A 24,745-nucleotide genomic window follows, 5' to 3' on the forward strand; every position below is an offset into this window, starting at 1 on the left:
TTTTAAAATATTCACTCTATTCTAGACATTTATTTTCAAATCCTTAAACTTCTATATTAGTAGTTGAACTTTTACAATTGCTGAAGTTGCCTGGGTCTGTATTGCATCTGGGGTGCTTGGCCTTCTGCCTGTGAAGACAGCTATTCAGTTCCCATGCTGCCAGATAGTTTGATAATCGCATCTATGGTGATAAGAGACTATTTAGCACTTAACATAGCAGGCACAAAAGCCTAGTCTTTAGAAAATATTCACAAAGCAAAGAATTTCACTAGCTGTACACACATTGGTGAGAATTCCATAGGACTACGGTACAGAATGGCAATTTGAAACTTGACTAACTCCCTGGTTGGGAACTTTTCAGTGGTGACTCTCCAGAGAAATGTTTTGAGAATGCTAGTGCGGTGTGGAGGATCTACAGTTAGTATATAGTGCAAGCCAGGAAGAAATACACAAAGAATTGGGGGTGGGTGGAAGGGTTCACCTTAATTGTCTACTGTTTCAGAGGATTCCTAGTCCCATTATGTGGTGCACGTCACCATTTATCTTGATGAAGTTTGCTGCTTTACTAGGACAATAGCCAGTTTTCTAAGACATACACTGATTTATCACAAGTATAGGAGGGGAGGCTCCAGCCCTTAGTTTATGTAGTTATAACCTTGATGGATAACCCATCTTTTGAGGGAACAAAGGGGGGAATAAAAAGTCCCTTGGCCTCTTTTTAATGAGACTTAAATGGGTGTTTCTGTGCAGAGTAACAAGGTTTTAATGTAAAGTAATATGCATCTCTTCATATATCTGTCTTGCTTTATTTAGAGGCCTGATTCTGCAAATACATGGATCAGAAATTGACCCTTTGCATTTTTCTGAAAAATCTTAAAAGAATATAGTTTTAAAAGCTTTGTTCTCTTTGGATGAAATGTTATATGTGGGAAAAAAACCACAAGGAACTTTTACTGCCACATTTCAAAATTACCATTATTAACCTCAGTACTGCAATATGTCAGGGCCAAATAGTAAGTCAGATTTCAGCGACTTTGATAATGATTCTTAAACCTAGATCAATCTCCTTCTATACTAAATTAAATGAGCCGCAATTCAATAAATGTAATTTATATTCTTTAATAAAGGCTTGTTATTTTTATTTTATTATACCAATTTTCTTGACTGGTACAAGACACATGTAAGTGCATATAACTGCAATGCAATAGGGAAGGAGAAAAGGGAGATTTCAAAGCTGAATTGAACAGAAGAGAGTTTTTGATTGTGCCAGTTACTGTTCCTTTATTACATGCAAAGATAGCCACAAAGTTATTTCTATTTTTAAAAGGTTTTTCTGCTTGTTTTTTAACCTTAGAAACACCAAATATTTTCCTTCCTTGTATCTTCCACAGGAACCTGTAAAGGACTAGAGAACTGGAGCAGGAGCATTCTCAGTTCTCTAAGAGTTATGAGGTTGAATTTTACACAAACAAATTTTCCTCCTACATGTTTGTCAGGAGTTTGAGTTTAATGTTACAACCAAATCCACGAAAACTAGATTTAGACCATTTGTTAATGTCATATGACCACTAGTTCTCCTCTACCCAAAAAAGTTCTCCAGAAAGACAATGGAAACCAAGACCATGCCTTTCTAGAATACCAAGTAGCAAAACAGGACACCATTTTTTTAGTTTACTGTTCACCTTTAGTGAATGAAACTAATTAATTCACTTGAAAAGGAAGGAAATTGAGTAAGCACACATTGCTACTTGACCTTGCTTAAAATTATTACATTTAAAATGGCTCAAATATGAGATCGGAAAGATACTATTAGCAACTGTTTATATGACTATGTTTAGCCTTCCCCACAACCTTGCCTATCGCCCAAAAATGTACCATATTTTCCAGTGTATAAGACGACTTTTTAAACTTAAAAAAAACCCCAACAATCGGGGGTCGTCTTATACGCCGGGTATAAACAGCTTCGGCTGAGCCAATCCTGGGAGGGGTCTCACTGGTGTATGCTATTAATGCATACAAAGCCTGCTCGGATTGGCAAAGGTTGTAATAGCCTGCCTCTCTGACTCAGCCAATCCGAGCAGGCTTAATAGATGACACCACTCCCATGAACGCTCCGCCCTCCTTCTCCTCCCCTTCCCCGGCTTCCCGCGAATCAAATGTTCACAGGAAGCCTGAAAAAAGGAGTGGGCAGGTAAGCCGGGCCCCGCGGCCGCGGTGCCGGTCCCGGTGTCGGCCCGGGGAGTCGGGCCCCGCGGCTGTGGCTCCGACTCTGGCCCCCGGCAGGGGTCAGAGGCCAGGGCCAGGGCCGGGACTGGGGCGGGGGAGGAGGGGTTGGATCGGGCAGAGGTTCTGGGGGAGCAGACAGGGGATGGGGAAGGGGGGGTCGGGTAGGCGCCGTGTGGGAGTTCCTGGGGTCTGTTGGGATGGTGGTGGATGGAGTTGGGGCAGTCAGGGGACAGGGAGCGGGGCAAGTTTGGCAGGGGGTGGGGTCCTGGGGGGGAGTTAGGGTTGGGGGTCTTGGGAAGGAGTGGTCAGGGGACAAGGAGCAGGGCAGGGGGGGTTATGGGTTGTGGTTTCTGAGGGGGGGGGCAGGACGTGGGTGGGAGGTGTACTCACTGGGCGGTTCCCTACCGGGTCTTCGGTGGTGGGTCCTTCAGCCTCGGAAGGGGGGGTAGTCTTATACGGCGAGTATAGGCCAAAACCTATATTTTAACTGGAAAATTAGGGGGTCATCTTATACGCCCAGTCGTCTTATACGCCGGAAAATACGGTACTTTAAAATTAGCAACAATGATATTGTGAATGTCTTGGAGTATCTTTTTAAATGTCTATAAGAAGTTACATACCTGGCAGTATCCCACTGTTTTATTATGGTGTCCATACGCTACTAATACATTGTAGAGTGTCTGCTGTAAACAGGGGTTAGCAGTTTTGCGGAACTGTACATTATCTGGAAATGTTCTGTTCATGTCTAGAAAAAAAAATCAAAGGACCAAATTTAAGCCATGTTGCCATGCTCCCTAATAATTCTTAGCCTTGTAAGATGTACAACTGAAATCTGACCATGGGCTCAGAGAAAAGGAGTCTGGTAGATAAAGTTAGCAAGAAACGACCTCAAACCCCTATTTTAGTTCATTGGCCTACATTCAAAAGAGATCCATTCCTAGAAAGAATGATCTCTCTAGGCTCGGGGTGACTTACAGTCTCAAGCAGAATTCAAGGCAGAGACTGATTTATGGCAAATCGCAGGAATTTATTACATTTCACGTAACCCTCTTCAGCAATTTAAACTAACACATTACGTTCCGAATTTATCTAGCGCAGTTGCTAAGGTATTAGCTGCAGCACTGAGAAGTGATATTCTCACAATAGATCAGTTTAGTTTTCAATGAATCAGAGTTGCCTTTTGCTGAACTTATCTATGTGGATTAGCCCTAAACAGTTCATTTTTAAAAGATTCTGTTCTCATGACTGATCATGTGTGTTTGACTCTAACCTAAAAATAAAAAAAAATAAAAAAAATAATGCAATTACACATTGTTACATCCTGGGGAAAAAAAAAATCTGTTTCTTTACTCATGCAAGGTCTCACAGAAGGAGATTTTTCAAAGAGCGCAGAGATGCCTACCCATGTACTTCAAGTTTAGTCTTACATCTGATCTGTGATTAAACAATTTAAAAGCAATAATTCCTGAAAGAGGCACTGTCAGGTCAAATTTGGTCCAAAATTTAATTCTATGAAAATATGCTCATACTTTAAAGGAAATAAATATATATATATTTTAATTCTAATGGAAAAACCTAAACCTGTTTGCTGCAATGTTTGCTATACACATAAAACAATGAAAGTGTCTAGAAGTGGATTAAATACAAAAGTGAAGTGGTCTATTGTTTAAACAGAGAGAAAAGAAGGACAATAACAAGCAGCATGAATAGTGAAAAATAAATTTAACTTTTCAGGGCTATTTAAGCAAATAAGGCAGTTTGTATAAATTAAATGAATATATAATTACACATGCAAACTTATGAGTGTATGTGCACATGCATCTATGTATAACTGCACATATTAGAGACACACACACACACACGTGTCATCAACTTGTTGCAGGATCTTTATTACTCTCTGGAGCACAGTGCACATTCATCCATACAGATTTTTAAACTGATACTGTCCCTTTAATCAAGTTAATCACCACCTACTCAGCTTTAAGGACCCACGACCTAAAGTTGCAAAAAAGTCTCACTTTCTGAAAAATCAGGCCACTTTAAGAGGTCTCAAGTTGAACACCTAAAAATCACTACTCACTTTTGGAAAATAGAGGCCACTATGCAAAAACTGGTCAATATTCTGGCAGCTGGATTTAATTTAAAATGATAACAAAAGCAACTTCACTTTTATGGTGTTCAATACCCAAGGCTACACTAAATTATTTAAATATAACCAAAATGTTTGAATATAAGCAAGTCTAACTATAGCATCCCACACAGATATGCCTGACCTCTGTACATCCTAGGAGATATTTTATCTTACTGCTTTTCCTTCGTAAAGGAAACAGTTTGTTATGACTGGCTTCCATGACAAAAGCTTAAACTGGGAGAATCTAAGAAGAAAACCGGTAAAAATCATGGTTTGTGCCAGGGAATTCACAGCCAAGATAAATTCACTGCCCTAATCACCACTTCTTCCTTTTAAAGTCAATAAATCAGTTATGGAGTCGTGGGACAGGGAAATACTGTAATTCACTTCCCATGCAAATTTAAAAATCAAGGAGAACAATAACCCCAACAAGCTTGTGTGACAGTCTGATAGTTATAGGCTACAGAAAACTTGTTTTGTTTCTGTTGGTAGAAATAGCAATGTGGTATCTGCATAATCAGAATACTTAAAAAAAAACACACCTCTTTCTTACAGTAAAGTTACAATAAAATGTTCACACACTACACTGCACATTACTGATTAATTTTTCAGGATCAGGTTAATATCCAAAGAACCAGGCTAAAGACTCTGGCTTGCTGGATGAGGAGCCCTTTTCCTCTGGGTATGCTAAAAAGGGTGACCAAATTTCTAAATACCTATCCTTCACATCCTAACACATCTCCTGTGAACGTACTTGATGTGAAAGCTTTCCCACCACAAAGACAATCCATATTTTACTAAACCACACACATTTTTCCAATAAAGTGCAATATAAAATCTTATTACTAACAATACAAAAAAGGAATTTGTTGTTGTTCTGTTTAAAATGTTGATCCTTTACTGGAGCATTAAGTAAGCAGGTCAGGGGATCTCTAGGATGCTGGCTTTTTGTCATATAACCAGAATAAGTTTATTAAAGTACACTTTGGAAGTTGAGGGAGAGATCAGAACTGACATTTCAGATATGGTGTTTCCCATTCAGTTATGTAGATTAAAAAAAACTATATCAGAAGCTGATTCAAACAAATGTATTAATTGTACAACTTGAGGAAGGCCCCATGATTAAAGTATCAACTCCAGTTGTATTTTCCATTGCCACAGCACATTTTACAACAGAGGTGGGGGAAATTTGCCTGATTTTTTGAAGGATTTTAACACATCACATTACATTTAGTAACAACTACATCATCCTGAGGGCTAAGGCCTTTAGAATATTATACAGTAGTTTAAAAAGGAACCAGAGTACAATAGCTGAAGTGTCAGTGGGAGTGCAGAATTTACCCACCTTTTCTAGAAAGGCCAAAACCAATCATCAAGAAACACTGCAAGTTTTCTAGAAGGATGTAGGAAAACTTCATATCCAAGACAGAATTTAAAAAAAAATCAGTTTTCCATTAACCTTAATTTGTTTTTTTACATACAGATGGGAAGGCAACATTTAATTTTTTTAAAAACCAAAACCCTACAGTTTGAAATAAATTTGACCAGGCAGTGAAGACAGTTAAGCCCCAATCCTGCAAGCCCCAGTCCACGCCATCCTCCAGATCAGATTTCTTTTGGCCCAATCCTCTAATTTGTCTAGGTCCCTCTGTATCCTATCCCTACCCTCCAGCGTATAGTCAGACCCTGTGGCCAAGCATAGCCCCAGTGACCTTAACAGAGCTGCACAAGGGACTGAGGTTGAAGAGGGTGACAGCAGGAGAGGAACGTTGGGAAGAGGCTAGCCGCCCCTCTGCAATCTGTTCCTAGTAAATGTTCTAAGTCATATTTTTTAAAAATTAAAATAATGGTGCATTAATAATACAAGCTGGCACAATGGTGTTATCAAATGCAGGAAACAAATCAGCGAAATAATTTCTCTCTCAATTTATTTCTTTGTTGGAAAACCCTTTGCACGTTTCTCTCTCCTTTGTCATCATTACAGCATTTTTGACACCTCATTCAGAAATAAATATTGAGGCCCAGGACCGTGCAGCATGAGATGATGAAATGTTTTTAAAAAACTGGAATAAGAACTGTAGAAGCAATTTTTGCAGTAATTAGATACAAATATTCAGACCTAAAGCTGAATGCCTTTCTACAGGATTCTGACACATCTGGGGGATTTTGACAACCAGACATGCATTCTTTCTTCATCTCATTGTTCCACACTTTTCCAGCTCATCGTAATACATGGATCCTTCCCACTTCACACACAATACCCATTATCATACTGGACCATCTGTCTAGTTTAATGACAAAAAAGTTACAGGATTAACGTGATGGATGCTACATTGTTCTGTTCATTCATGATGCTTTTGGTTGCTCTTCTTCCCCATCCTTGCATTTGGAAACGGCTGCCATGTCCAGCCCCTAGGTGGAGGCACGGTCAGGTGGCTCTCCGCAGTGTGCACTGCCCATGCCCACAGGTGCCGCCCCTGCAGCTCCCATTGGCCACTGCTCCCAGCCAATGAGAGCTGCGGAGGCAGCGCTTGGGACAGTGCACAGAGCTTCCCTGATCGCACCTGTGCCTAAGGCCCAGAGGGACATGCCAGTCACATCCAGGAGCTGCACGGAGCCAGGGTAATCAGGGAGCCTGCGGGTATGTCTACACTACGGGATTACTCCGATTTTACATAAACCGGTTTTGTAAAACAGATTGTATAAAGTCAAGTGCACGCGGCCACACTAAGCACATTAAATCGGTGGTGTGCATCCATGGTCCGAGGCTAGCGTTGATTTCTGGAGCGTTGCACTGTGGGTAGCTATTCCGTAGCTATCCCATAGTTCCCGCAGTCTCCCCCGCCCCTTGGAATTCTGGGTTGAGATCCCAGTGCCTGATGGGGCAAAAATCATTGTTGCGGGTGATTCTGGGTAAATGTCGTCACTCATCCTTCCTCTGGGAAAGCAACGGCAGACAATCATTTCGTGCCCTTTTTCCCTGGATTGCCCTGGCAGACGCCATAGCATGGCAACCATGGAGCCTGTTTTGCCTTTTGACACTGTCACCGTATGTGTACAGGATGCCGCTGACAGAGGCGATACTGCAGCACTACACAGCAGCATTCATTTGCTTTTGCATGATAGCAGAGACGGTTATCAGTCGTTCTGTACTGTACTGTCTGCTGCTGTCATGGGTGCCCCTGGCTGAGGTCGGCCGGGGGCGCAAAGACAAAAATGGGAATGACTCCCCGAGTCAATCCCTCCTTTATGGTATCTAAAAAGAGAGTCAGTCCTGCCTAGAATATGGGGCAAGTGTACTAGAGAACCAGTGTATCAGAGAACCAGAGAGCACAGCCGCTCCGTGTCAGATCCCGCAGAAATGATGAGCTGCATGCCATTCTAGGAGGTGTCCCTGCAACAACCCCACCCATTGCTTCCCTGCTCCCTCAACCCTCCTGAGCTACCGTTGCAGTGTCCCCCCATTTGTGTGATGAAGTAATAAAGAATGCAGGAATAAAATACACTGACTTGTTAGTGAGATAAAATGAGGGGGAGGCAGCCTCCAGCTGCTATGATAGTCCAGGCAGGACATTAAATGGTGAGGGGGAGAGGAGCCCAGCATCCCGCTGCTATGATAGTCCAGGCAGTACAGAATCTTTTCTTTAGACATGAAGGGCAGGGGCTGATGGAGCTCAGCCCCCAGCTGCTATGATGAAGATGGTTACCAGCTGTTCTGTACCATCTACTGGGAATGACCAGGAGTCATTCCTATTTTTACCCAGGCGCCCCTGGCCGACCTCACCTGAGGCCAGCCAGGAGCACTCAGGGGCTGATGATGATGATGGATATCAGTCATATTGTACCATCTGCCACCGGGGAGTGGAGGGAAAAGATGCTGCTGTTCACTGACGCAGCATCGCGTCTACCAGCAGCATTCAGTAGACATAGGATGACACTGAAAAAAGTCAAGAAACTATTTTTCCCCCTTTTCTTTCGGGGGGGAGGGGGTAGGAGGGGTAAATTGACGAGCTATACCCTGAACCACCCCGGACAATATGTTTGACCCTACAGGCACTGGGAGCTCAGCCAAGAATGCAAATGCTTTTTGGAGACTGCCAGGACTGTGGGATAGCTGGAGTCCTCAGTACCCCCTCCCTCCCTCCATGAGCGTCCATTTGATTCTTTGGCTTTCCGTTACGCTTGTCACGCAGCACTGTGCTGAGTCCCTGCTGTGGCCTCTGTCTGGAGATATTTTTCAAATGCTTTGGCATTTCGTCTTCTGTAACGGAGCTGTGATAGAACAGATTTGCCTCCCCATACAGCGATCAGATCTAGTATCTCCCGTACAGTCCATGCTGGAGCTCTTTTTGGATTTGGGACTGCATCACCACCCATGCTGATCAGAGCTCCACGCTGGGCAAACAGGAAATGAAATTCAAAACTTTGCGGGGCTTTTCCTGTCTACCTGGCCAGTGCATCCGAGTTCAGATTGCTGTCCAGAGCAGTCACAATGGTGCACTGTGGGATACCACCCGGAGGCCAATACTGTCGATTTTCAGCCACACTAACTCTAATCCGATATGGTAATACCGATTTCAGCGCTACTCCTCTCGTCGGGGAGGAGTACAGAAACCGGTTTAAAGAGCCCTTTATATCGATATAAAGGGCCTCGTTGTGTGGATGGGTGCAGCGTTAAATCCGTTTAAACGCGTAGTGTAGACCAGGCCTGCCTTAGCTCCGCTGCGCTGCTGACAGACTTTTAACAGCCCAGTTAGAAGTGCTGACTGGGGTCGCCAGGGTCTCTTTTTGACCGGGCATTCTGCTCGAAAACCGGATGCCTGGCAACCTTATTTGTAGGTTGTTTACCAGAACCATAGACTCTTTGTGAGCAGAAAGTTCTTTTAACATGTCTACAATATTTAGTATTCTGCATGTGCATTATTTCTGCATTTACAGAAATAATAAAATATATTGCTGTATTTCTTCATCCACTGCAGTACTGCCAACCACAAGCATTCAAAAATCACAAGTCAGGCCCTCATATCATGCGTTTTTAAACACAATAAGTTTGGAGTTCTTTCTACTTGTCCTTGTACCTTTAGGTCCTAAATTTTGTTGCCATCATCAAGTTGTGGTAATGATTAAAATGAGATTCTCAGATTCATTTTCCTTGCTTTGATGGTGCTAATAGTATTATCTTAGGTAAAACTATTATCTTAGTGCTAAAACTACAGCACTTTGTGGAGCATGATTGCCAGAATGTTTTGAGAGAATCACACGAATTACAGATTTGTGAAGCGAATATTAACAAGATTACATATTTTTCTTTACTTTACCTTTTAAATCTATCGCAGGAATGCACTGAATGGCTGAATATTAAAATTAAACAGACAAATTACACTGAAATGGCATTCAGATGAAGCCAAATATCTGAATAGTGGACAGGAATACAAAGTTTCATGAAATTTAAAAAATTGTGTATATCAATTTTTTTTTCTATTTTCTCCTACCCTCTCACATAGGCTCATGTTATTCTTTCACCTCTAACAATTTTTTCCTATGGCCTCCCAGCTATTGTCTTCTATTTCTTATACATCTACACACAGAGATAAAAGACCATGGCATGGCTGTCACTGGGCTGGGTCAATTGACTTGGGCTTGGGCTGTGGCGCTAAATATTGTTGTACAGACGGTTGGCCTCAGGCTGGAGCCCAAGCTCTGGGACACTCCACCCTTACCATCTCTCTTCCTCTTCTCAGAGCTCAATCCTGTTTTTTCAGTTCCTTATTCGCTTATTCACTATTCATTTTAATTCCCATCATCTCCAATTCTCCCTGTTTGTCTTTACCTCCCTCTTTATTTCTTCTTATAACTCATTTGTGTTCCCTTTCCTCCTCATCCCAACACAGTGCTTTGTTTCACAGACTGACTTAGCCAAACAGTCACCTGCTGTCCTGGTGAGATCCCTCGTTTTACTGCCTAGCATTGCAGAGGGATTGCTCTCATTGCCTTTGCTCTCTAGAGGCCACTGGTGAGGCTGACCTTGGACAATCATCTTAGTTGCTCCCTCTACACACCCCTAAACTGCAGCTCACAGTTCAGCAAGGGAATACTGAAGCTTGATGATTTCTGGTCTGGACATTCTTCCTGCAGGAGTCTGGAAATGCAGTTCCAAAATGCCTTACTCAGGTATGTAAGGCAAAACTCCCACAAGCTGCTGCTAGTATTTTGTTTTAAAATTGAAAGCTGGAAAAAATGTTATTTGGCCAAAGACAAAATTGTTACAAAGTCAAGTCAATTACCCATTGCTAAGATAAAGTTTGGTACAACTCTAACTTAAAGCACCTGATTCTTTCAATAGTCACGAAAAAGAAAAAGAATGCCTGCTGGAACTGTCATCCTAATGAAACAACTTTAGAGCTGTGCTGACACTGAGGACAGCAGTGCACAATGAAACAATCACAGAACTGTGCCAATTTGTGTGTCAGCTTCTTTAGAAAAATGTCATTATTACAGTTGGCTCAGTCTGAATATCAAGTAACCGCAATCTACTTACCACCACCACCCGCCCATTCATTTTAAGTTTGGAAGGAGCATTGCTGAGTCTCAAGAGAGTGGTGTTATTACAGAGTTTGTGGCTATTCTAGTTTTCACATTAATCATTATTAAACCACTACTAAACATTTACAGAAACACAGCTTTACTGCCACACACAATTTAATCTGTAACTCTTACTTAACAACACATAGTTATTGACTGTATGTATAAACATTAGGACATAACCTGTCTTGATTGCTTCCACCAGCGTGTCACTCTTCTCTCCCTCAAGTAGTTTATTATAGTATCCAGGGTTTTGTTCCATGTTGGCCTGGGCTCCACTTACAATCATCCAGATCAGTGCACGATGCTCATTGGGAATGCCTTTCCTGATATATCTCTTCACTGCAATGCAACAAACAAAAAGTTATTTTTCCTCTGGAAACAAACAGGAAGTTGAGAGGTTCCAGGAGAACTCCTGACAAGCATTCATTGATTACAATGCTTCCTCTCTCCTCCACATAAGAGGCCAAAAGTGAAGACAAACATTTAGATTTATTTATTGAGTATGCAGCAGATTTCAGTGGCCAGAATATACTGTACTACACTCAGTGTCAAAATACAGCCACAAACCCACACAAACCCCAATCTCCCCTCCCACAAAACACACAATTAAGCAGGTGGTTTCCAGTGACTCCACAGATTCATCATAGAGCTGTCCTTTTCCACAGGCTTAATGTACATGTACTACAGGGAGAGTGAATTATGATCAGCTGAACGCTATCCCATACATTAAAAGTTTTAATCCCCCCCCCTCCATTTTCATTGTGATGTCCTCTTGGATGGAGATTTGAAAATAAATGGTTTTTCCATTGATTTTTTTCTTTTTTCATTTGTCAAATATTGATTTTTCTTCTTTCCTTGTACTTCTAACAGAGGTTGACATTGTGGTTTTTTGTCTGATTGATTATGCATCAGCATCACTGAGGAGGTTAGCATGACTCTGGGATTAGGGGTTGGCAGTTCACTAGTGCTGCTGCAAAGCCCAGTAACAGAAACACTAGACCGCGCGCAAGTGCATTTTTACTCACTCAGGGCTAGTAGCTACTGTCTGAATGACCCTGTTGGAGAGCCAGGAGGAATGAGAGAGAAACAATGGATTTTTTCACATGATAGCTGGAGAGGCTTTTGTTTTTATAAATCCAGACCAATCCCCTCCCCCCCCCCCACACACACACACACACACTTCTCCACCTTCAGATTCCTGCCATGTTAATGGGCATCAAATTATAGGTCTAAACTACATGCCAGTATCCTTTTAATATCTCTTCACCATGTCCTCTCTTATTAACACACACTTAAGCATGAGCAACAAGGATACAAGCTTACAGGAAGATTCATTAACACAGGAACAGCTAAAGTAATTACCTCCTAGGAAAGGTATCTGAATACTCACAAACACCTGCTGCTCGGAAGTGGTATTCCTAAAATACCAACCACGTCATTTAAAAGCTACTGTGAATCTTGAAGCTCAAGAAATACTGTATATATGTACTGCACTACCTCAAGTGATTAGCCCTACCTAAGCCAAGAGGTATGTATATGTGAAAGAATCTATGCATGCCCCTAAAAGTGTACTCACTTGTTAGGTTGAGGATTATTTGGTTTTATCATAACCAATATTATGCCTTTTTCTTAAAAGGATTATTCCAAAAATGTACTCCCCCTTGTAACTGGTCTCCTCCTGGCATAACTATTGACTCTGAAAGCCTAGCCAGCATCAAACATAAATCTAAATCAAATGCAGGAAGCAGGGACAAGCCTTTGACTTTGGTATCCAGTACAAGGGGACAGCAGCCCTGCAGCTTAACATACTCTCATTACTCCTCAGTGTCATTATCCTCATGACAACAAACGTCCTTAGGCTTTCAATGAGAAAGCCCAAGTATAAGGGATATACTGTTGACCACATACCCCCAAACTCACTTACAAACAAGGCAAGTTCTTCTGCAAAAGTCCGCACTACACATCAGAGCCTTTTTACAGTGCTGCCTCCCTCACGTCATTATAATGCCTAACACAGTGGATTTTAAAATAAAGCAAGAACTGCCCACCATCATCAAAGAGAAACCCAGACTATAGAGGTGACACAGGAGCTCTAAAAAGAAAGATTAGTTATAATTTTCCAAAGTATATATGTACTGCACTACCTCAAGTGATTAGCCCTGCCTAAGCCAAGAGGTATGTATATGTGAAAGAATCTATGCATGCCCCTAAAAGTGTACTCACTTGTTAGGTTGAGGATTATTTGGTTTTATCATAACCAATATTATGCCTTTTTCTTAAAAGGATTATTCCAAAAATGTACTCCCCCTTGTAACTGGTCTCCTCCTGGCATAACTATTGACTCTGAAAGCCTAGCCAGCATCAAACATAAATCTAAATCAAATGCAGGAAGCAGGGACAAGCCTTTGACTTTGGTATCCAGTACAAGGGGACAGCAGCCCTGCAGCTTAACATACTCTCATTACTCCTCAGTGTCATTATCCTCATGACAACAAACGTCCTTAGGCTTTCAATGAGAAAGCCCAAGTATAAGGGATATACTGTTGACCACATACCCCCAAACTCACTTACAAACAAGGCAAGTTCTTCTGCAAAAGTCCGCACTACACATCAGAGCCTTTTTACAGTGCTGCCTCCCTCACGTCATTATAATGCCTAACACAGTGGATTTTAAAATAAAGCAAGAACTGCCCACCATCATCAAAGAGAAACCCAGACTATAGAGGTGACACAGGAGCTCTAAAAAGAAAGATTAGTTATAATTTTCCAAAGTATAGTTTTGTTTTCTATAGTTGATAGCCTGCCTCCCAGTCACTTTCCTCAAAAAAAAAAAAAAGAAAGAAAAACACAAGAACATTTCATAGAGTGGAATATCCTCCAATTACAGTACTTGTAACCTCTTTTAAGGAGCATTACATCTTGCATGATTCTTCCTCCCTCACCTGACTCAGACTGCAAACTAAACCAAAGGTCCTGATCCCACAAAAGACTCCAGAAGAGCAGGCCCCTGCATCCACACAATGCTCCACAGACTATCAAGGTTGGTGGCACACATGGTGTTATTTGCATGAACAGCAGTACATATAACTTCAGTTTAAACTGAGCCTGCCCATTTGTATAATAAATGAACAAACCTTTAATCAAGGTATGTTGTCTGTATAACACTAGTGAAAGGATGATACCAACCTGAAATCTAGTCCATTCTTTAAAAATGGAGTAAAGCAGTTCCAGTACTGCACTTGCCTCTGGCTCACCATGCCAGGTTATGTGGATTTAAAATCACATTTATGAATATATTTCTCTCTCTGTTACAGGAGAAAAGATCCACAGAGGGAAACAGAATATATTTAAAGTACTGCCAAGTGCCCAAAGTAAGTGAAATTAAAAATAAATTAAAAAAAAATCTGTTTTTCCCAGTATTGGAGATTACTTATAACAACAACAGATAAGAGAACTGTGACAGAAGTGCAATTTTTAAGTTGACAGCATTCCCTTAATGGTGGTATTTTCACGTTCACTCAGAAAACTCCTTTTCCTTTGCCTATAGATAAGACATGCTTTTGGTATAGCATAACAAATTATGTCTGTCTATGGTATGGTTAGGCAAAGTCATTTGGGAATGTATTAATTAAAAACAAAAAAGAAAAAAAAAGACTTGTTTTATCCAAAAATATTATCAAAGTTCCATTATGAAGTATTTCATATTTGCAGCATATTTCTGCACATAAAAAAAACAAATGTAAGTGTTGAGGAAAATAGCACATACCCTAAAGAAATACAAGCAAGAGCACAGCTGAAGCCAGGAGACAAGCATATGGAATTTTAAAAGTTGCTTATTTTATTCTCAACACATCAAAAAGAAACAGTGGATTTTGTGTACAGTTGGCATTCAAGTTATGGATAAGCATGAGATTGGAAATAGTTTATATTTTCTTTGTAACATCTTCATTCTCCTCTTGCCACACAAACCCCCACCTCACCCCATGTTTTATATTCTAAACAAACATGTTCCTGTTGTTTCATTTTCCAGTACCTTCTCCAATTTTAAGTGCTATGATTAATTTGATCTATTACCCTTCAAAGAAGACTGAAGAAGTTTAAAGGTGTATTTAGGTATATAGAGAGAGACAGTGAAAGCAAAATTAACAGGCGCAAAAACAAAAATGGCACAAATGAGGAAAAATGAAGGACTTTCTTCATGCAGTGTAAAAAACTTACAGAACAAACAAACAATCAAAGACAGGAATTGAAGCTGCAATTGTTTTGACAATCAACAGACAAGCACTTAGGTCACACACACATTACAGGACACAAACAACAGAACACACAGCTTCATTACAATTTGAAAAGGTACTATCATTTTATAAAAAGAACAAGGAGTCCTTAAAAAGCAACAAAGAGTCCTGTGGCACCTTATAGACTAACAGATGTCATAAGCTTTTGTGGGTGAATACCACTTTGTCAGACTCATGACAGGTGTCCTTGTGGCACCTTAGAGACTAACAAATTTATTTGGGAATAAGCTTTCGGGGGCTAGAACCACTTCATCAAATGCATGGAGTGGAAAATACAGGCCTAATCTGATGGTGTCCAGTTTGCAAATTAATTCTAGTTCTGCAGTTTCACATTGGAGTCTGTTTTTGAAGTCTTTTTGTTGAAGAATTGCCACTTTTAGGTCTATAATTGAGTGACCAGGGAGATTGAAGTGTTCTCCTACTGGTTTTTGAATGTTATGATTCCTGATGTCAGATTTGTGTCCATTTATTCTTTTGTGTAGTGATTAGGCCTGAATAAAGACTGAGAGTGGTTGGGTCAGTACAAAACCTAAACGTAATTTCCCCCTACTGTTACTCGCACCTTCTTGTCAACTGTCTGAAATAGGCCACTCATTACCGCTTCAAAAGTTATTTTTCCTCCTTTGGTATCCTGCTGTTAATTGAATTGTCTTGTTAGACTGACCTCACACTTGGTAAAGCAACTCAAATCTTTTAATGTATTTAGACCTGCTCCTGTATTTTCCACTCCATTAATCTGATGAAGTGGGTTCTAGCCCACAAAAGTTTATGCCCAAATAAATTTGTTAGTCTCTAAGGTGCCACAAGGATTCCTCATTGTTTTTGCTGATACAGACTAACACAGCTACCACTCTGAAACCTGTTACCATTTTATATCATTTCCTCATTTAGTTCTTGAAGAGTACTGGGTACAATAGCATGACTAAGTGGAACAGCATACAAGATCCAATGCCTTTTATAGAGTAATTTGGAATGTACAGCTGTATTCCGTTTAACAGGATTTTGAAAATTACTCTAGTTCACTTCTAAAATTATTAGAAGAAAAATTGAAATTGTGTCCAAATACCTCACATCTGAACATGCCATATACAGTCTGGACAACAAGCTACAAAGTGGAAACACACAGGAGAAGCCTATGCATTCATTCAGCCTTTGATAAGACATTTCTGACGGGTTGCAAATTATAGAAGCTGGTTTCACAAATATTCTGTATGTCCACAAACTGCAGACCCTTTTCCAACCCACAGCAGCTTAGTGCATTCGCATCATAAGGCTGATAAGGTTTACAGTAAGTACTTTCTGCTACAAGTTGTTTCCAGAAGCAAGTAGGTTACTTGAATGTCTTACACAGGCACACTGTAGGTGGGAATTAAAGTAACTTTCAGTGGTCATGTACGGCTCTAGTATTGCACCTCTGGTGCTTGTTGACCAGCTGTAAATGAATCAAAGAAGAAAGCTGACTTGGGACACTGTAAAGAAAGCACAGATTGCAACAGAACAGCTTGGGAGGGGGAGAAGAGAGGAGAAAACTTGTCAGGTAATGGGAGAGAGAGAGAGAGAGAAAAGAGGAGCAAGAAGTGAACCAAGGGTGGGGAAATGAAAGACAGCAGGACTGAAATAGCTAGGACAAGGTGAGGAACAAGGTAGAGGGATAGCAAATATTGGATGAAGAAAGAGCAAATGGAATGATGATCAAAATTCATATGACCCATCTTTCTGGAACTCTGATCAAGGATAACAGGATATACAGCATAACAGTTGTTAAAGCACCCTAATTAGTTTTCTTTCAAGCAGAACAGAACTATGAATGTACACATGCCATGTCAGACACGAGGCATCTGCATGCAACAAATCAACACATAAATATGCCGTATTTCCAAATTAATGAATTAGCATTACATCCCTTCTTCTTGTCAGTATGATAGGAATTGGGAGCTTTTCTGGGGCCTGAGGACATATGGGCGTGGAACTGCTGAGATATCATACATTAAATGGTCCTTTGAGGTCCAGTAGAACTACACTACACATTCTGAAAGGGTCTCAGATCTTCCCTGGGGAAGTAGAAAATTAGGGTGTGGGTTGTGGAGGTTCTCAGAGGGACTGTACAGAAGAACTGGAAGTTAAACCCTCCTCACTCTGTTTTGCATTATGATCAGTTTGCATTTGGAATAGACATTACAGGATCAGCAATTCAGACTCCTGAAGCATCAGAGCAATGAAACCAAAAGGTGGGGGGAGATGAAGGGTTCAGAGGATTAACAGACTGACTTGTCACAGTTCCAATGGATGAGTGATCCTGAAGGATAAGAATGTCCTCACAAACTGGCAACTATCCATATATGTTTGTGTCCAGTATGGGAATATACCACAGACATGGTGGGTCCTAGTACCAGTACCCTGGGGCAAGTGTTTAAATCAACACTTTTACAGAATAAAAGTAATCTGCCACTTTCGTCCTCCAGCATTTCCAACTTTAGCAATTTTGGGGTGTTACTGCACAATGGAGCATGGAAGATTTGTCATTAATAATGTGCGTTTAGTAACTCCAAACAGACTGCCTCAGCTCTGCTGTATTCCTTTATATTGATCATATTCTTTCTAACGGTGTGTAAGAAAGTATGCTGTAAGCAATTCTGATTATCTTTAGTAAAAAGTTAGTAACTGAAAAATTGATCCAACAGCCATCCAGGATCCTCTCTATTGCCATCATGCTTCACGCCCTTCATCCACACATCAAATTTAATGGAACCACTAATTCCAGAAACAGTGGCAGAGATTTTACAAGTATGATGTAATGCTAACACTGTAGTAAGGGCTGTCACTTTTGTTGCTGCATTGCAAGAACTCTCCAAAAGTAGTAAGCGAAGCCTAGTGCTGAAGCACATCTCTGAGGATTCAGGTGCAATGCAATGGCTTGTCTACCCAGGGACACTCAGGAAAATTAGTCCAAATTAACTTTTTAAGTGGATTAGTTGAATTAAATTCAACCATATTAAGGCTACTTTAATGTTTGTGCTGGGCACCATTGTGAGAATTCCAAATAGGATCCCCAGAAAGGACATATTGGACACATCATTAAGTGCAAAGGGAAAATTAAGAAACTTACAAAGAAAAATTTCGCTCCCACAAGGAAAGGAAGAGAACTTGCAGCCTCACATGATTCCTTGCCCACAATACCTCCCTTTAATTACATTTCCCCCCTCCAGTTTCACACCCTAGACTTCCATGAGGGCCGGCTCCAGACTCCAGTGCGCCAAGCGCGCGCTTGGGGCGGCATTTTGTTGGGAGGGCGGCAGGCGGCTCCGGTGGACCTCCCGCAGGCATGACTGCGGAGGGTCTGCTGGTCCCGCGGCTCCGGTGGACCTCCCACAGGCATGACTGCGGAGGGTCCGCTGGTCCCGCGGGACCAGCGGACCCTCCGCAGGCACGTCTGCAAGAGGTCCCTCGGAGCCGCGGGACCGGCGACCGCCAGCGTGCCCCCCGCGGCGTGCCGCTGTGCTTGGAGCAGCGGAATTCCTAGAGCCGCCCCTGACTTCCATACACTGGGCTATTGTAAGAGGTTTTCCTGCTTTTTGAACTGGCAATTAAGAGTTCTGTTAACATCTTCTCAAATATTTGCACCTAGCTCTTCTGTTAATAATCAAAATTTAAAAACAGAGAAAGTAAAATTAAGTCTTAGCACATAATAGTGTTTTTCAGCCATAAGACTTCCACCATTTGTGAAAAGGGGGTTAACGAGGCACAGAAAACTCAAGCAACTTGCAAAATGTCAGAAAACGAGTCAATGGTGCGCCAAACCTGGGAGAAGAACTCAGATCTCCAGTTCTTTACACTTTCTGCTGCACCATGCAACTATCCTTTAATGAGGTCGCTTGAGTACACAAATATGTAAAGTACTATAAGCAATATTTTTGTTGTTACTATCTGGTCTCTCACAGGTATAATCCTTCTTGATTATAGACATAGTGACTAAGATATTATGATGTACATCAAATAGGATTACTCCCTTGTGAGTTTTAAATCAAATTGATTATCCCTAGAACAACAGCACGTTTGTTTATGTATTATTACTGAATTCAGTCTGTTATTACTTAGAGCAGAAAAGACATTTAGTATTGTGTTCTCAAGTGCAAGCCAATTTAAACTTAAGTTCTATTCTCAACACTGATTTACATTCAGGTCCAATAAGATACAAACATATAACTTACCTTTTAAACTTTTCTGTATCCTATTATTCCCCTTTAGAAGCTTTGACCATTTTATTGCTCTTCTAGTGAGTATCACCAGATATCTAGAAAAGAATTCTTCATATGACACATAATCAAAGTCTTCTGGCCTTTCAAATCCATATGGATCAACCCTACAATATAAAAGACGTTATTGTACACAAAATGTCTCCACATGCAGATTTAAAAAGTATGCTTTAGTAAACTAAATTCTGGTGGTATTTCCAGGGCCACGGAGAGCGGGTTCGGGCCCCAGTGGAAAACATTTTTCAGGCCCCTCAGCAAGGGTGGACCAGCTAAACAGGGACGACGAAGCCGGGCCCCCTTCCGGACTGCCAGGCCCCGGTAATTTGTACCGGCTTCCCCCCATTCTCATCGGTCCTGGGTATTCCTGAAAAACAGTTATAGAAAATACAAAACAATAAACTGGAACATATGTAATTTATGGTCAATGCCAGACTTCATTGCTTTTGGCAATAGAGAGATTCAGAAACGAAGATCTATTTTGTAGACAATTGGCTTAAACTGTGACTAACTGGGAAGAGGTTTTCATAATACAGAAAAAATAGGCAATAACAAATGCAAGGAATATAGATTGCAAAGGTAAGAGTCCATGGTTCAAAGATGCAAAAAATTAGTTTTTCCACTAGTTCTGTGCTAGTAAAAACAGATAGTGATAACTGATTCAATTACAAAGATGACCTTAAAAATGTGCTTTTTTGGTAACTTTTTGGCAATAACCTATTTAAAGAAAAACACTCTTTGAAAAGTGACTACATAGTAATGGCCCCCATTTCCCCCTTCAACAGATCTACTCCACAAATGTGTTTAGCATCAGGTGTACTTATTTACAATAACTAGGGTTTTTTGTTTTTACAATTTTTTATTCCCATTAGCAATGAAGAACCAACACTGGCTATTGAAAAATGAATTGGATATTATTCTGGCTCATACATCAACTGAAGTGATGATAGATCCCACCTGTGCAAAACACTGTGTGTGGAAGAACTATTACACTTGCCCCAGTGAAGTCAATGGGTCTTTGCCTGGGCACAGGGATCCACTCATGCAGAGCAGCTTGAAAGATATCAGGGTCTAAATTGCAACTGTGAGGGCAAATTCAGATCTCAGTTTACACAAGTCCAGCCTCAAATAATGACATGGAATTGGACGGGTGTAACCATAGGGAGAATTTGATCCATTGAATCTTTTATCGGTGGTGATACATGAGTCAGAAGAAGCACTACTGAATGTTCAGACCCACTGAGTTTACAGGGCTGGCAGCTAGAAAAAAAATCTTTCATTTGTATGCTGACCAAATCTGATGTGGAATCAGAGAGACAGATACAAACATTGAACCCTATAATACAGTTTGTAGAGTCACTAATCATTTAGTTATGGTATTACTCAGAAAAGGGTTGTTGTTTTTTCATTAGTTTTATAATTAAAGAAACCTTTCACACTCATACACACAGCATTAAGACAATTCAAGAAAGCATGACACTTCAACCCACACGTCACGTTTAGGATTCTGATAATGAAGGTAGAGGACACAGATTCATTTCATAATTCAGTCTGACTGTTGGGAAGCAGGAAGGAGACAGGTTTCAAAAATTATGATGATATTCTCCTCAACCGTTAGTGACTGTTGATATGGGATTACCTGTGCCTTATCCAAAGTCCTGGGTGGTCTCCTGATTTTACAAAATTTTCTTGTTTGTTGTTTAACAGAAGCTTGTATGTATGTCAAAGCCATTAATCTATTATTTTTAAGAGATTCTTTGTTCCAGTGCATCACTAATGGTTTCTTGGAAATGGAGAGAATGACACTGACAAACGTCCGTTCGGAATATATTCATCCTCTCTAAACCCCCACAGCATGACACCCTTCCAAGCTTTGTTTTACAGTAGTTAATAGTCACAGTTCTATATTTACTATCTCTAACCTTTCTAGCAACAGGTATATGTCATTAATACAATTATACAAAACTGTTTTACATCTATTTATGGAGAATGTATTGTAAGACAGATATTTAATTACTCCTTTTTAATCTCTTCCAAAGTCATTCTTCCATAGACTTTGCTTTGCCCCAAACCCTTCGTTGTTACATGTAAGAAATTGATAGAAAAGATACCACTTTGAAGGCCCACTACCTAGAAAAAGTCTCTCTTTCCAAGGACTGAAAGTTGGGTTTCACAGATCCTGCTTTTTTTCCCCCTTCTTCCAACTGAAGAAATAGTTTAAATATAAAAAATAAATAAGCAAATGATTAAAAAAATATTTTCAATTGCTGCACCTCTTTTTAATTTTTATGGGCATTAAAGGTTATCTACCAAGAGAAAATCTTAACAGAACATATGCCCCCATGTAAGAGGCTTTTGAATGTTAATCTCAGTTTTGTTTGGGTTTTTTTGGGGGGGGGGGTCGACTTTAGAGCCATTTAATCCAGTGAAGCGCCAACATACTATATTGTGATATGGCCCTCCCTAAGTGAGAAAAACCTCAAGAACATGGGCTTAGGCTATTGCTAATTATTAAGGAAAATCTCCGTGGTGCTATCTAGCTGCAACAACGGGAATGAGGGCAATTCTGAGCAATAAAGTAAAATTACAGCGAAAGTGCCAGTTCTTTGAAAAAAAAAACACCCGCCAAACCCGCCTTCAGCACAGAGCCAGCCTTTGCCAGCGTCCTCAGCTTGAACCCAGACTCCGGAGGAGTCTCTCTCCAAACAGGAGCGAGCTGGGGACCCGCTCCCCGCCTGCGCTGCACCCGGCACCTCCCCAAACACACAGGGAAGCGAAGTACAGCGCTAGGGCGTGAGCGCTCAACAAGGAAACGACCCCCCCAGCCCGGGCATGTGTACCTGGGAATGCCGGACCCAGGCTCCCGCGCGCCGCCTTCGCCCTCCTCCATGGCCGGGCAGCGCTGGGGGCTTCCCCGGCAGAGACGCGTCCGCGCCGCGCTGGCCCGGCGGCGGCGGCAGCACTAGCGGGGGGTGCGGACCTGAGCCGAGTTTCTCCCCGGGCCGCTCCGGCGGGAGGGAGCTCGCCTCACACAGGGCAGCAGCGGCAGCAACAGCGCCTCCCCCGCCGCCCCCCCTTCGGGACCGGCCCCATAAGGGGCAGAGGCTCCAAAGTTCAGCCCCTCGGCGCCCCGGGCGCTCCTTCTTCCTCCCCCGCGAGAGCTGCCGTGACACGCCGGGGAGACACGCGGGGAGCTCCCGTGCCAGAGCCGGCTCGGCACAGCGCAGGGGCAAGGCAGCTACCCACGGCCGGCCCCCACCGGCCCACCTGGGCTGTCACCTGAGGCGCTGCTGCCCCCGGGAGCCCAGCGCCAAGTTGCGGAGGTGGCTGGGACTCCAGCAGCGCAGCCGCCTCCGGGGCAGAGCCCTTGTCTCCAGTGACTCCGCCTCCCCTCCCCGCCACCTCCGGCTGCCGCCGCCGCCGCCGCTGCTCTTTCCCTGACTCCCGACTCTCAGAGGGGCGGGATCCTGTGCAGCCGGCCGGGAATGAGCGGGCGCTGCAGCCTCTTCCCGCCTCCCCGCCCGCACTCGGGGCCCAGCCTCCATGGCAGGGTCAGGGTCAGGGTCGGGCTCTCGCCCTGGCGAAGAGGGGTCGGTGCCTGGCCGGTGCCCGCGCTGCAGCGGAGCTTCTCCGGTTGCAGCTGACTGAGCTCCTGAGACCGGCCTCGCCTCTCTCGCTGCCGCGCGGGACTTGGCCAGCCTTGCACCCACCCCCACCTATGGCCACAGGCGGATCACGGGAGTTTGGCTGCAGATCCCGGTGGGACCGGGCGGGAGGATGCCCCCAGACTCTCGCACTTCACTGGCTCGGCAGCTGCAGGCTTCACCTACCCAGGATGGCACAAAAGGTTGTTACAAAGAGGAGGGAGAAAAACTATTCTCTTCAACCTCTAAGGATAGGCCAGAGGTACACCTGGAGGGACTTCGGTGCCAAAAAATTAAAAATGCTGCATACACTATTTTAAAATTCTGCAAAAATTTTGTCAAAATAACACCATATAATCACTAGTTTCAATTATTTTGATAATTTATTACAAAATACCCATCATCAAGTATATCTGTAACATTACTAGACATCTAGCAACCCTACCCCTGGCCCACACACTCACACCCTCTACCCCTGCACACGCACACCCAACCCAGACCCTACCCTCCTACAGCCCGGGATCCAGAGGGAGAAACAGGCTGATGCTGGGTCCCAGGCTTCCATGGCATTTCTTGTGTGCCATCACCTCCCTCCTTCAGGGCATGCTGAGAACTGCAGCTGCTGGGATGGTGCCAAATTGGTGTGGCCATACTGAATGACTGGTGTGAGCATAACTTTATATGACTTAAACAAGACTGAATGGCTGCAGAGGATCCTGGGAGCAGGTTCCCTTTAAGCAGAAGCAAATTTAATAAAGGACTGGCAAAATCTGCATGTACGATCAATATTGAACCTATTGGTCAGCAAATATGAGCCCATGCAAAAGTAAATATAAAGTTCCAGCATGGAGCACAGGTCCACCTGGTTTTAGCGACCTTACAGCAAGTACATCATGCAGAGAACCAGAGTGAATGATTGCTGAGTGAGTAAACGTGGGATGGGGTGATGTTCATTCGGTACCACCACCTCCAGCCCCTTCGAAAACACTAATTAGGTAAAAGTAGTAACCACATGCCCACTGGGCATGCTTTTAAGACATGTGACTCCTTTAAGGAAAAAGAGTAAAGCAAAGTAAATTACTGTGGTTGGGATTCCTTAACTAATGCTTGAAGAAGCAATGCTGCTAGACAGAGTAGACAAAACTCTGCTCCATGGGCTTGAGTAGGACTGTCTCAAGGCAACCACAGTCTTGCGGCGAGAGAATCTGAGACAGACCAGAGGGCTGAGGAGAACAGACCTGGAGAGAAGAAGGCATCCATAGAACTGGTAACCACCTTCTGTTTGCCAAGCAGGAACTGCGTGAGGCTAGCGCAGGGCTTGTTTGTGTATATTTGTGAAAGAGATGATTGCTAAGAGGAAGGTATAACTCTTAATGTATAGTTCTTAATGTCTAACATAGGAGTTATGTGCTTAATGTAACCCTTTACCGCTTGTAATTTCTTCTCAATAAACTGCTGTGTATTGAAGATAATTATTGTGGACCTTTTTCACTGCTATGACAGTAATCCACCAGGAGCCAGAAAAGATCCATTTCAGGGGTAGTAGCACCCCCTGTTTTCAACACTGGGAACCTTCCAGTTCCTTCCCTTCCCCCCCAGTTTTGTCTTCTATTT

At 42.4% G+C, this 24,745-nt stretch overlaps 1 protein-coding gene across 4 annotated transcripts in view; it reads right to left on the bottom strand.

The window, feature by feature from the left end:
• GRTP1 (growth hormone regulated TBC protein 1) overlaps nucleotides 1–24,745 on the bottom strand; it is a 75,913-nt gene that overhangs the window by 35,474 nt on the left and 15,694 nt on the right. For 2 of the 4 annotated variants that reach the window (XM_039518734.1, XM_039518747.1), the window contains exons 2-4: nucleotides 19,446–19,597; nucleotides 11,123–11,281; nucleotides 2,847–2,971 (exon numbers count right to left, since the gene is read on the bottom strand). In XM_039518734.1, the coding sequence (XP_039374668.1) occupies nucleotides 2,847–2,971; nucleotides 11,123–11,281; nucleotides 19,446–19,597 (436 nt within the window). Of the gene's footprint in view, nucleotides 1–2,846; nucleotides 2,972–11,122; nucleotides 11,282–19,445; nucleotides 19,598–22,327; nucleotides 22,857–24,745 lie in introns of those variants that run through there. The other 2 variants (XM_039518742.1, XM_039518753.1) reach the window with 2 other exon arrangements.

The sequence above is a fragment of the Mauremys reevesii genome, linkage group 1 (genome assembly GCF_016161935.1).
Source record: "Mauremys reevesii isolate NIE-2019 linkage group 1, ASM1616193v1, whole genome shotgun sequence".
Taxonomy (NCBI): domain Eukaryota; kingdom Metazoa; phylum Chordata; order Testudines; family Geoemydidae; genus Mauremys; species Mauremys reevesii.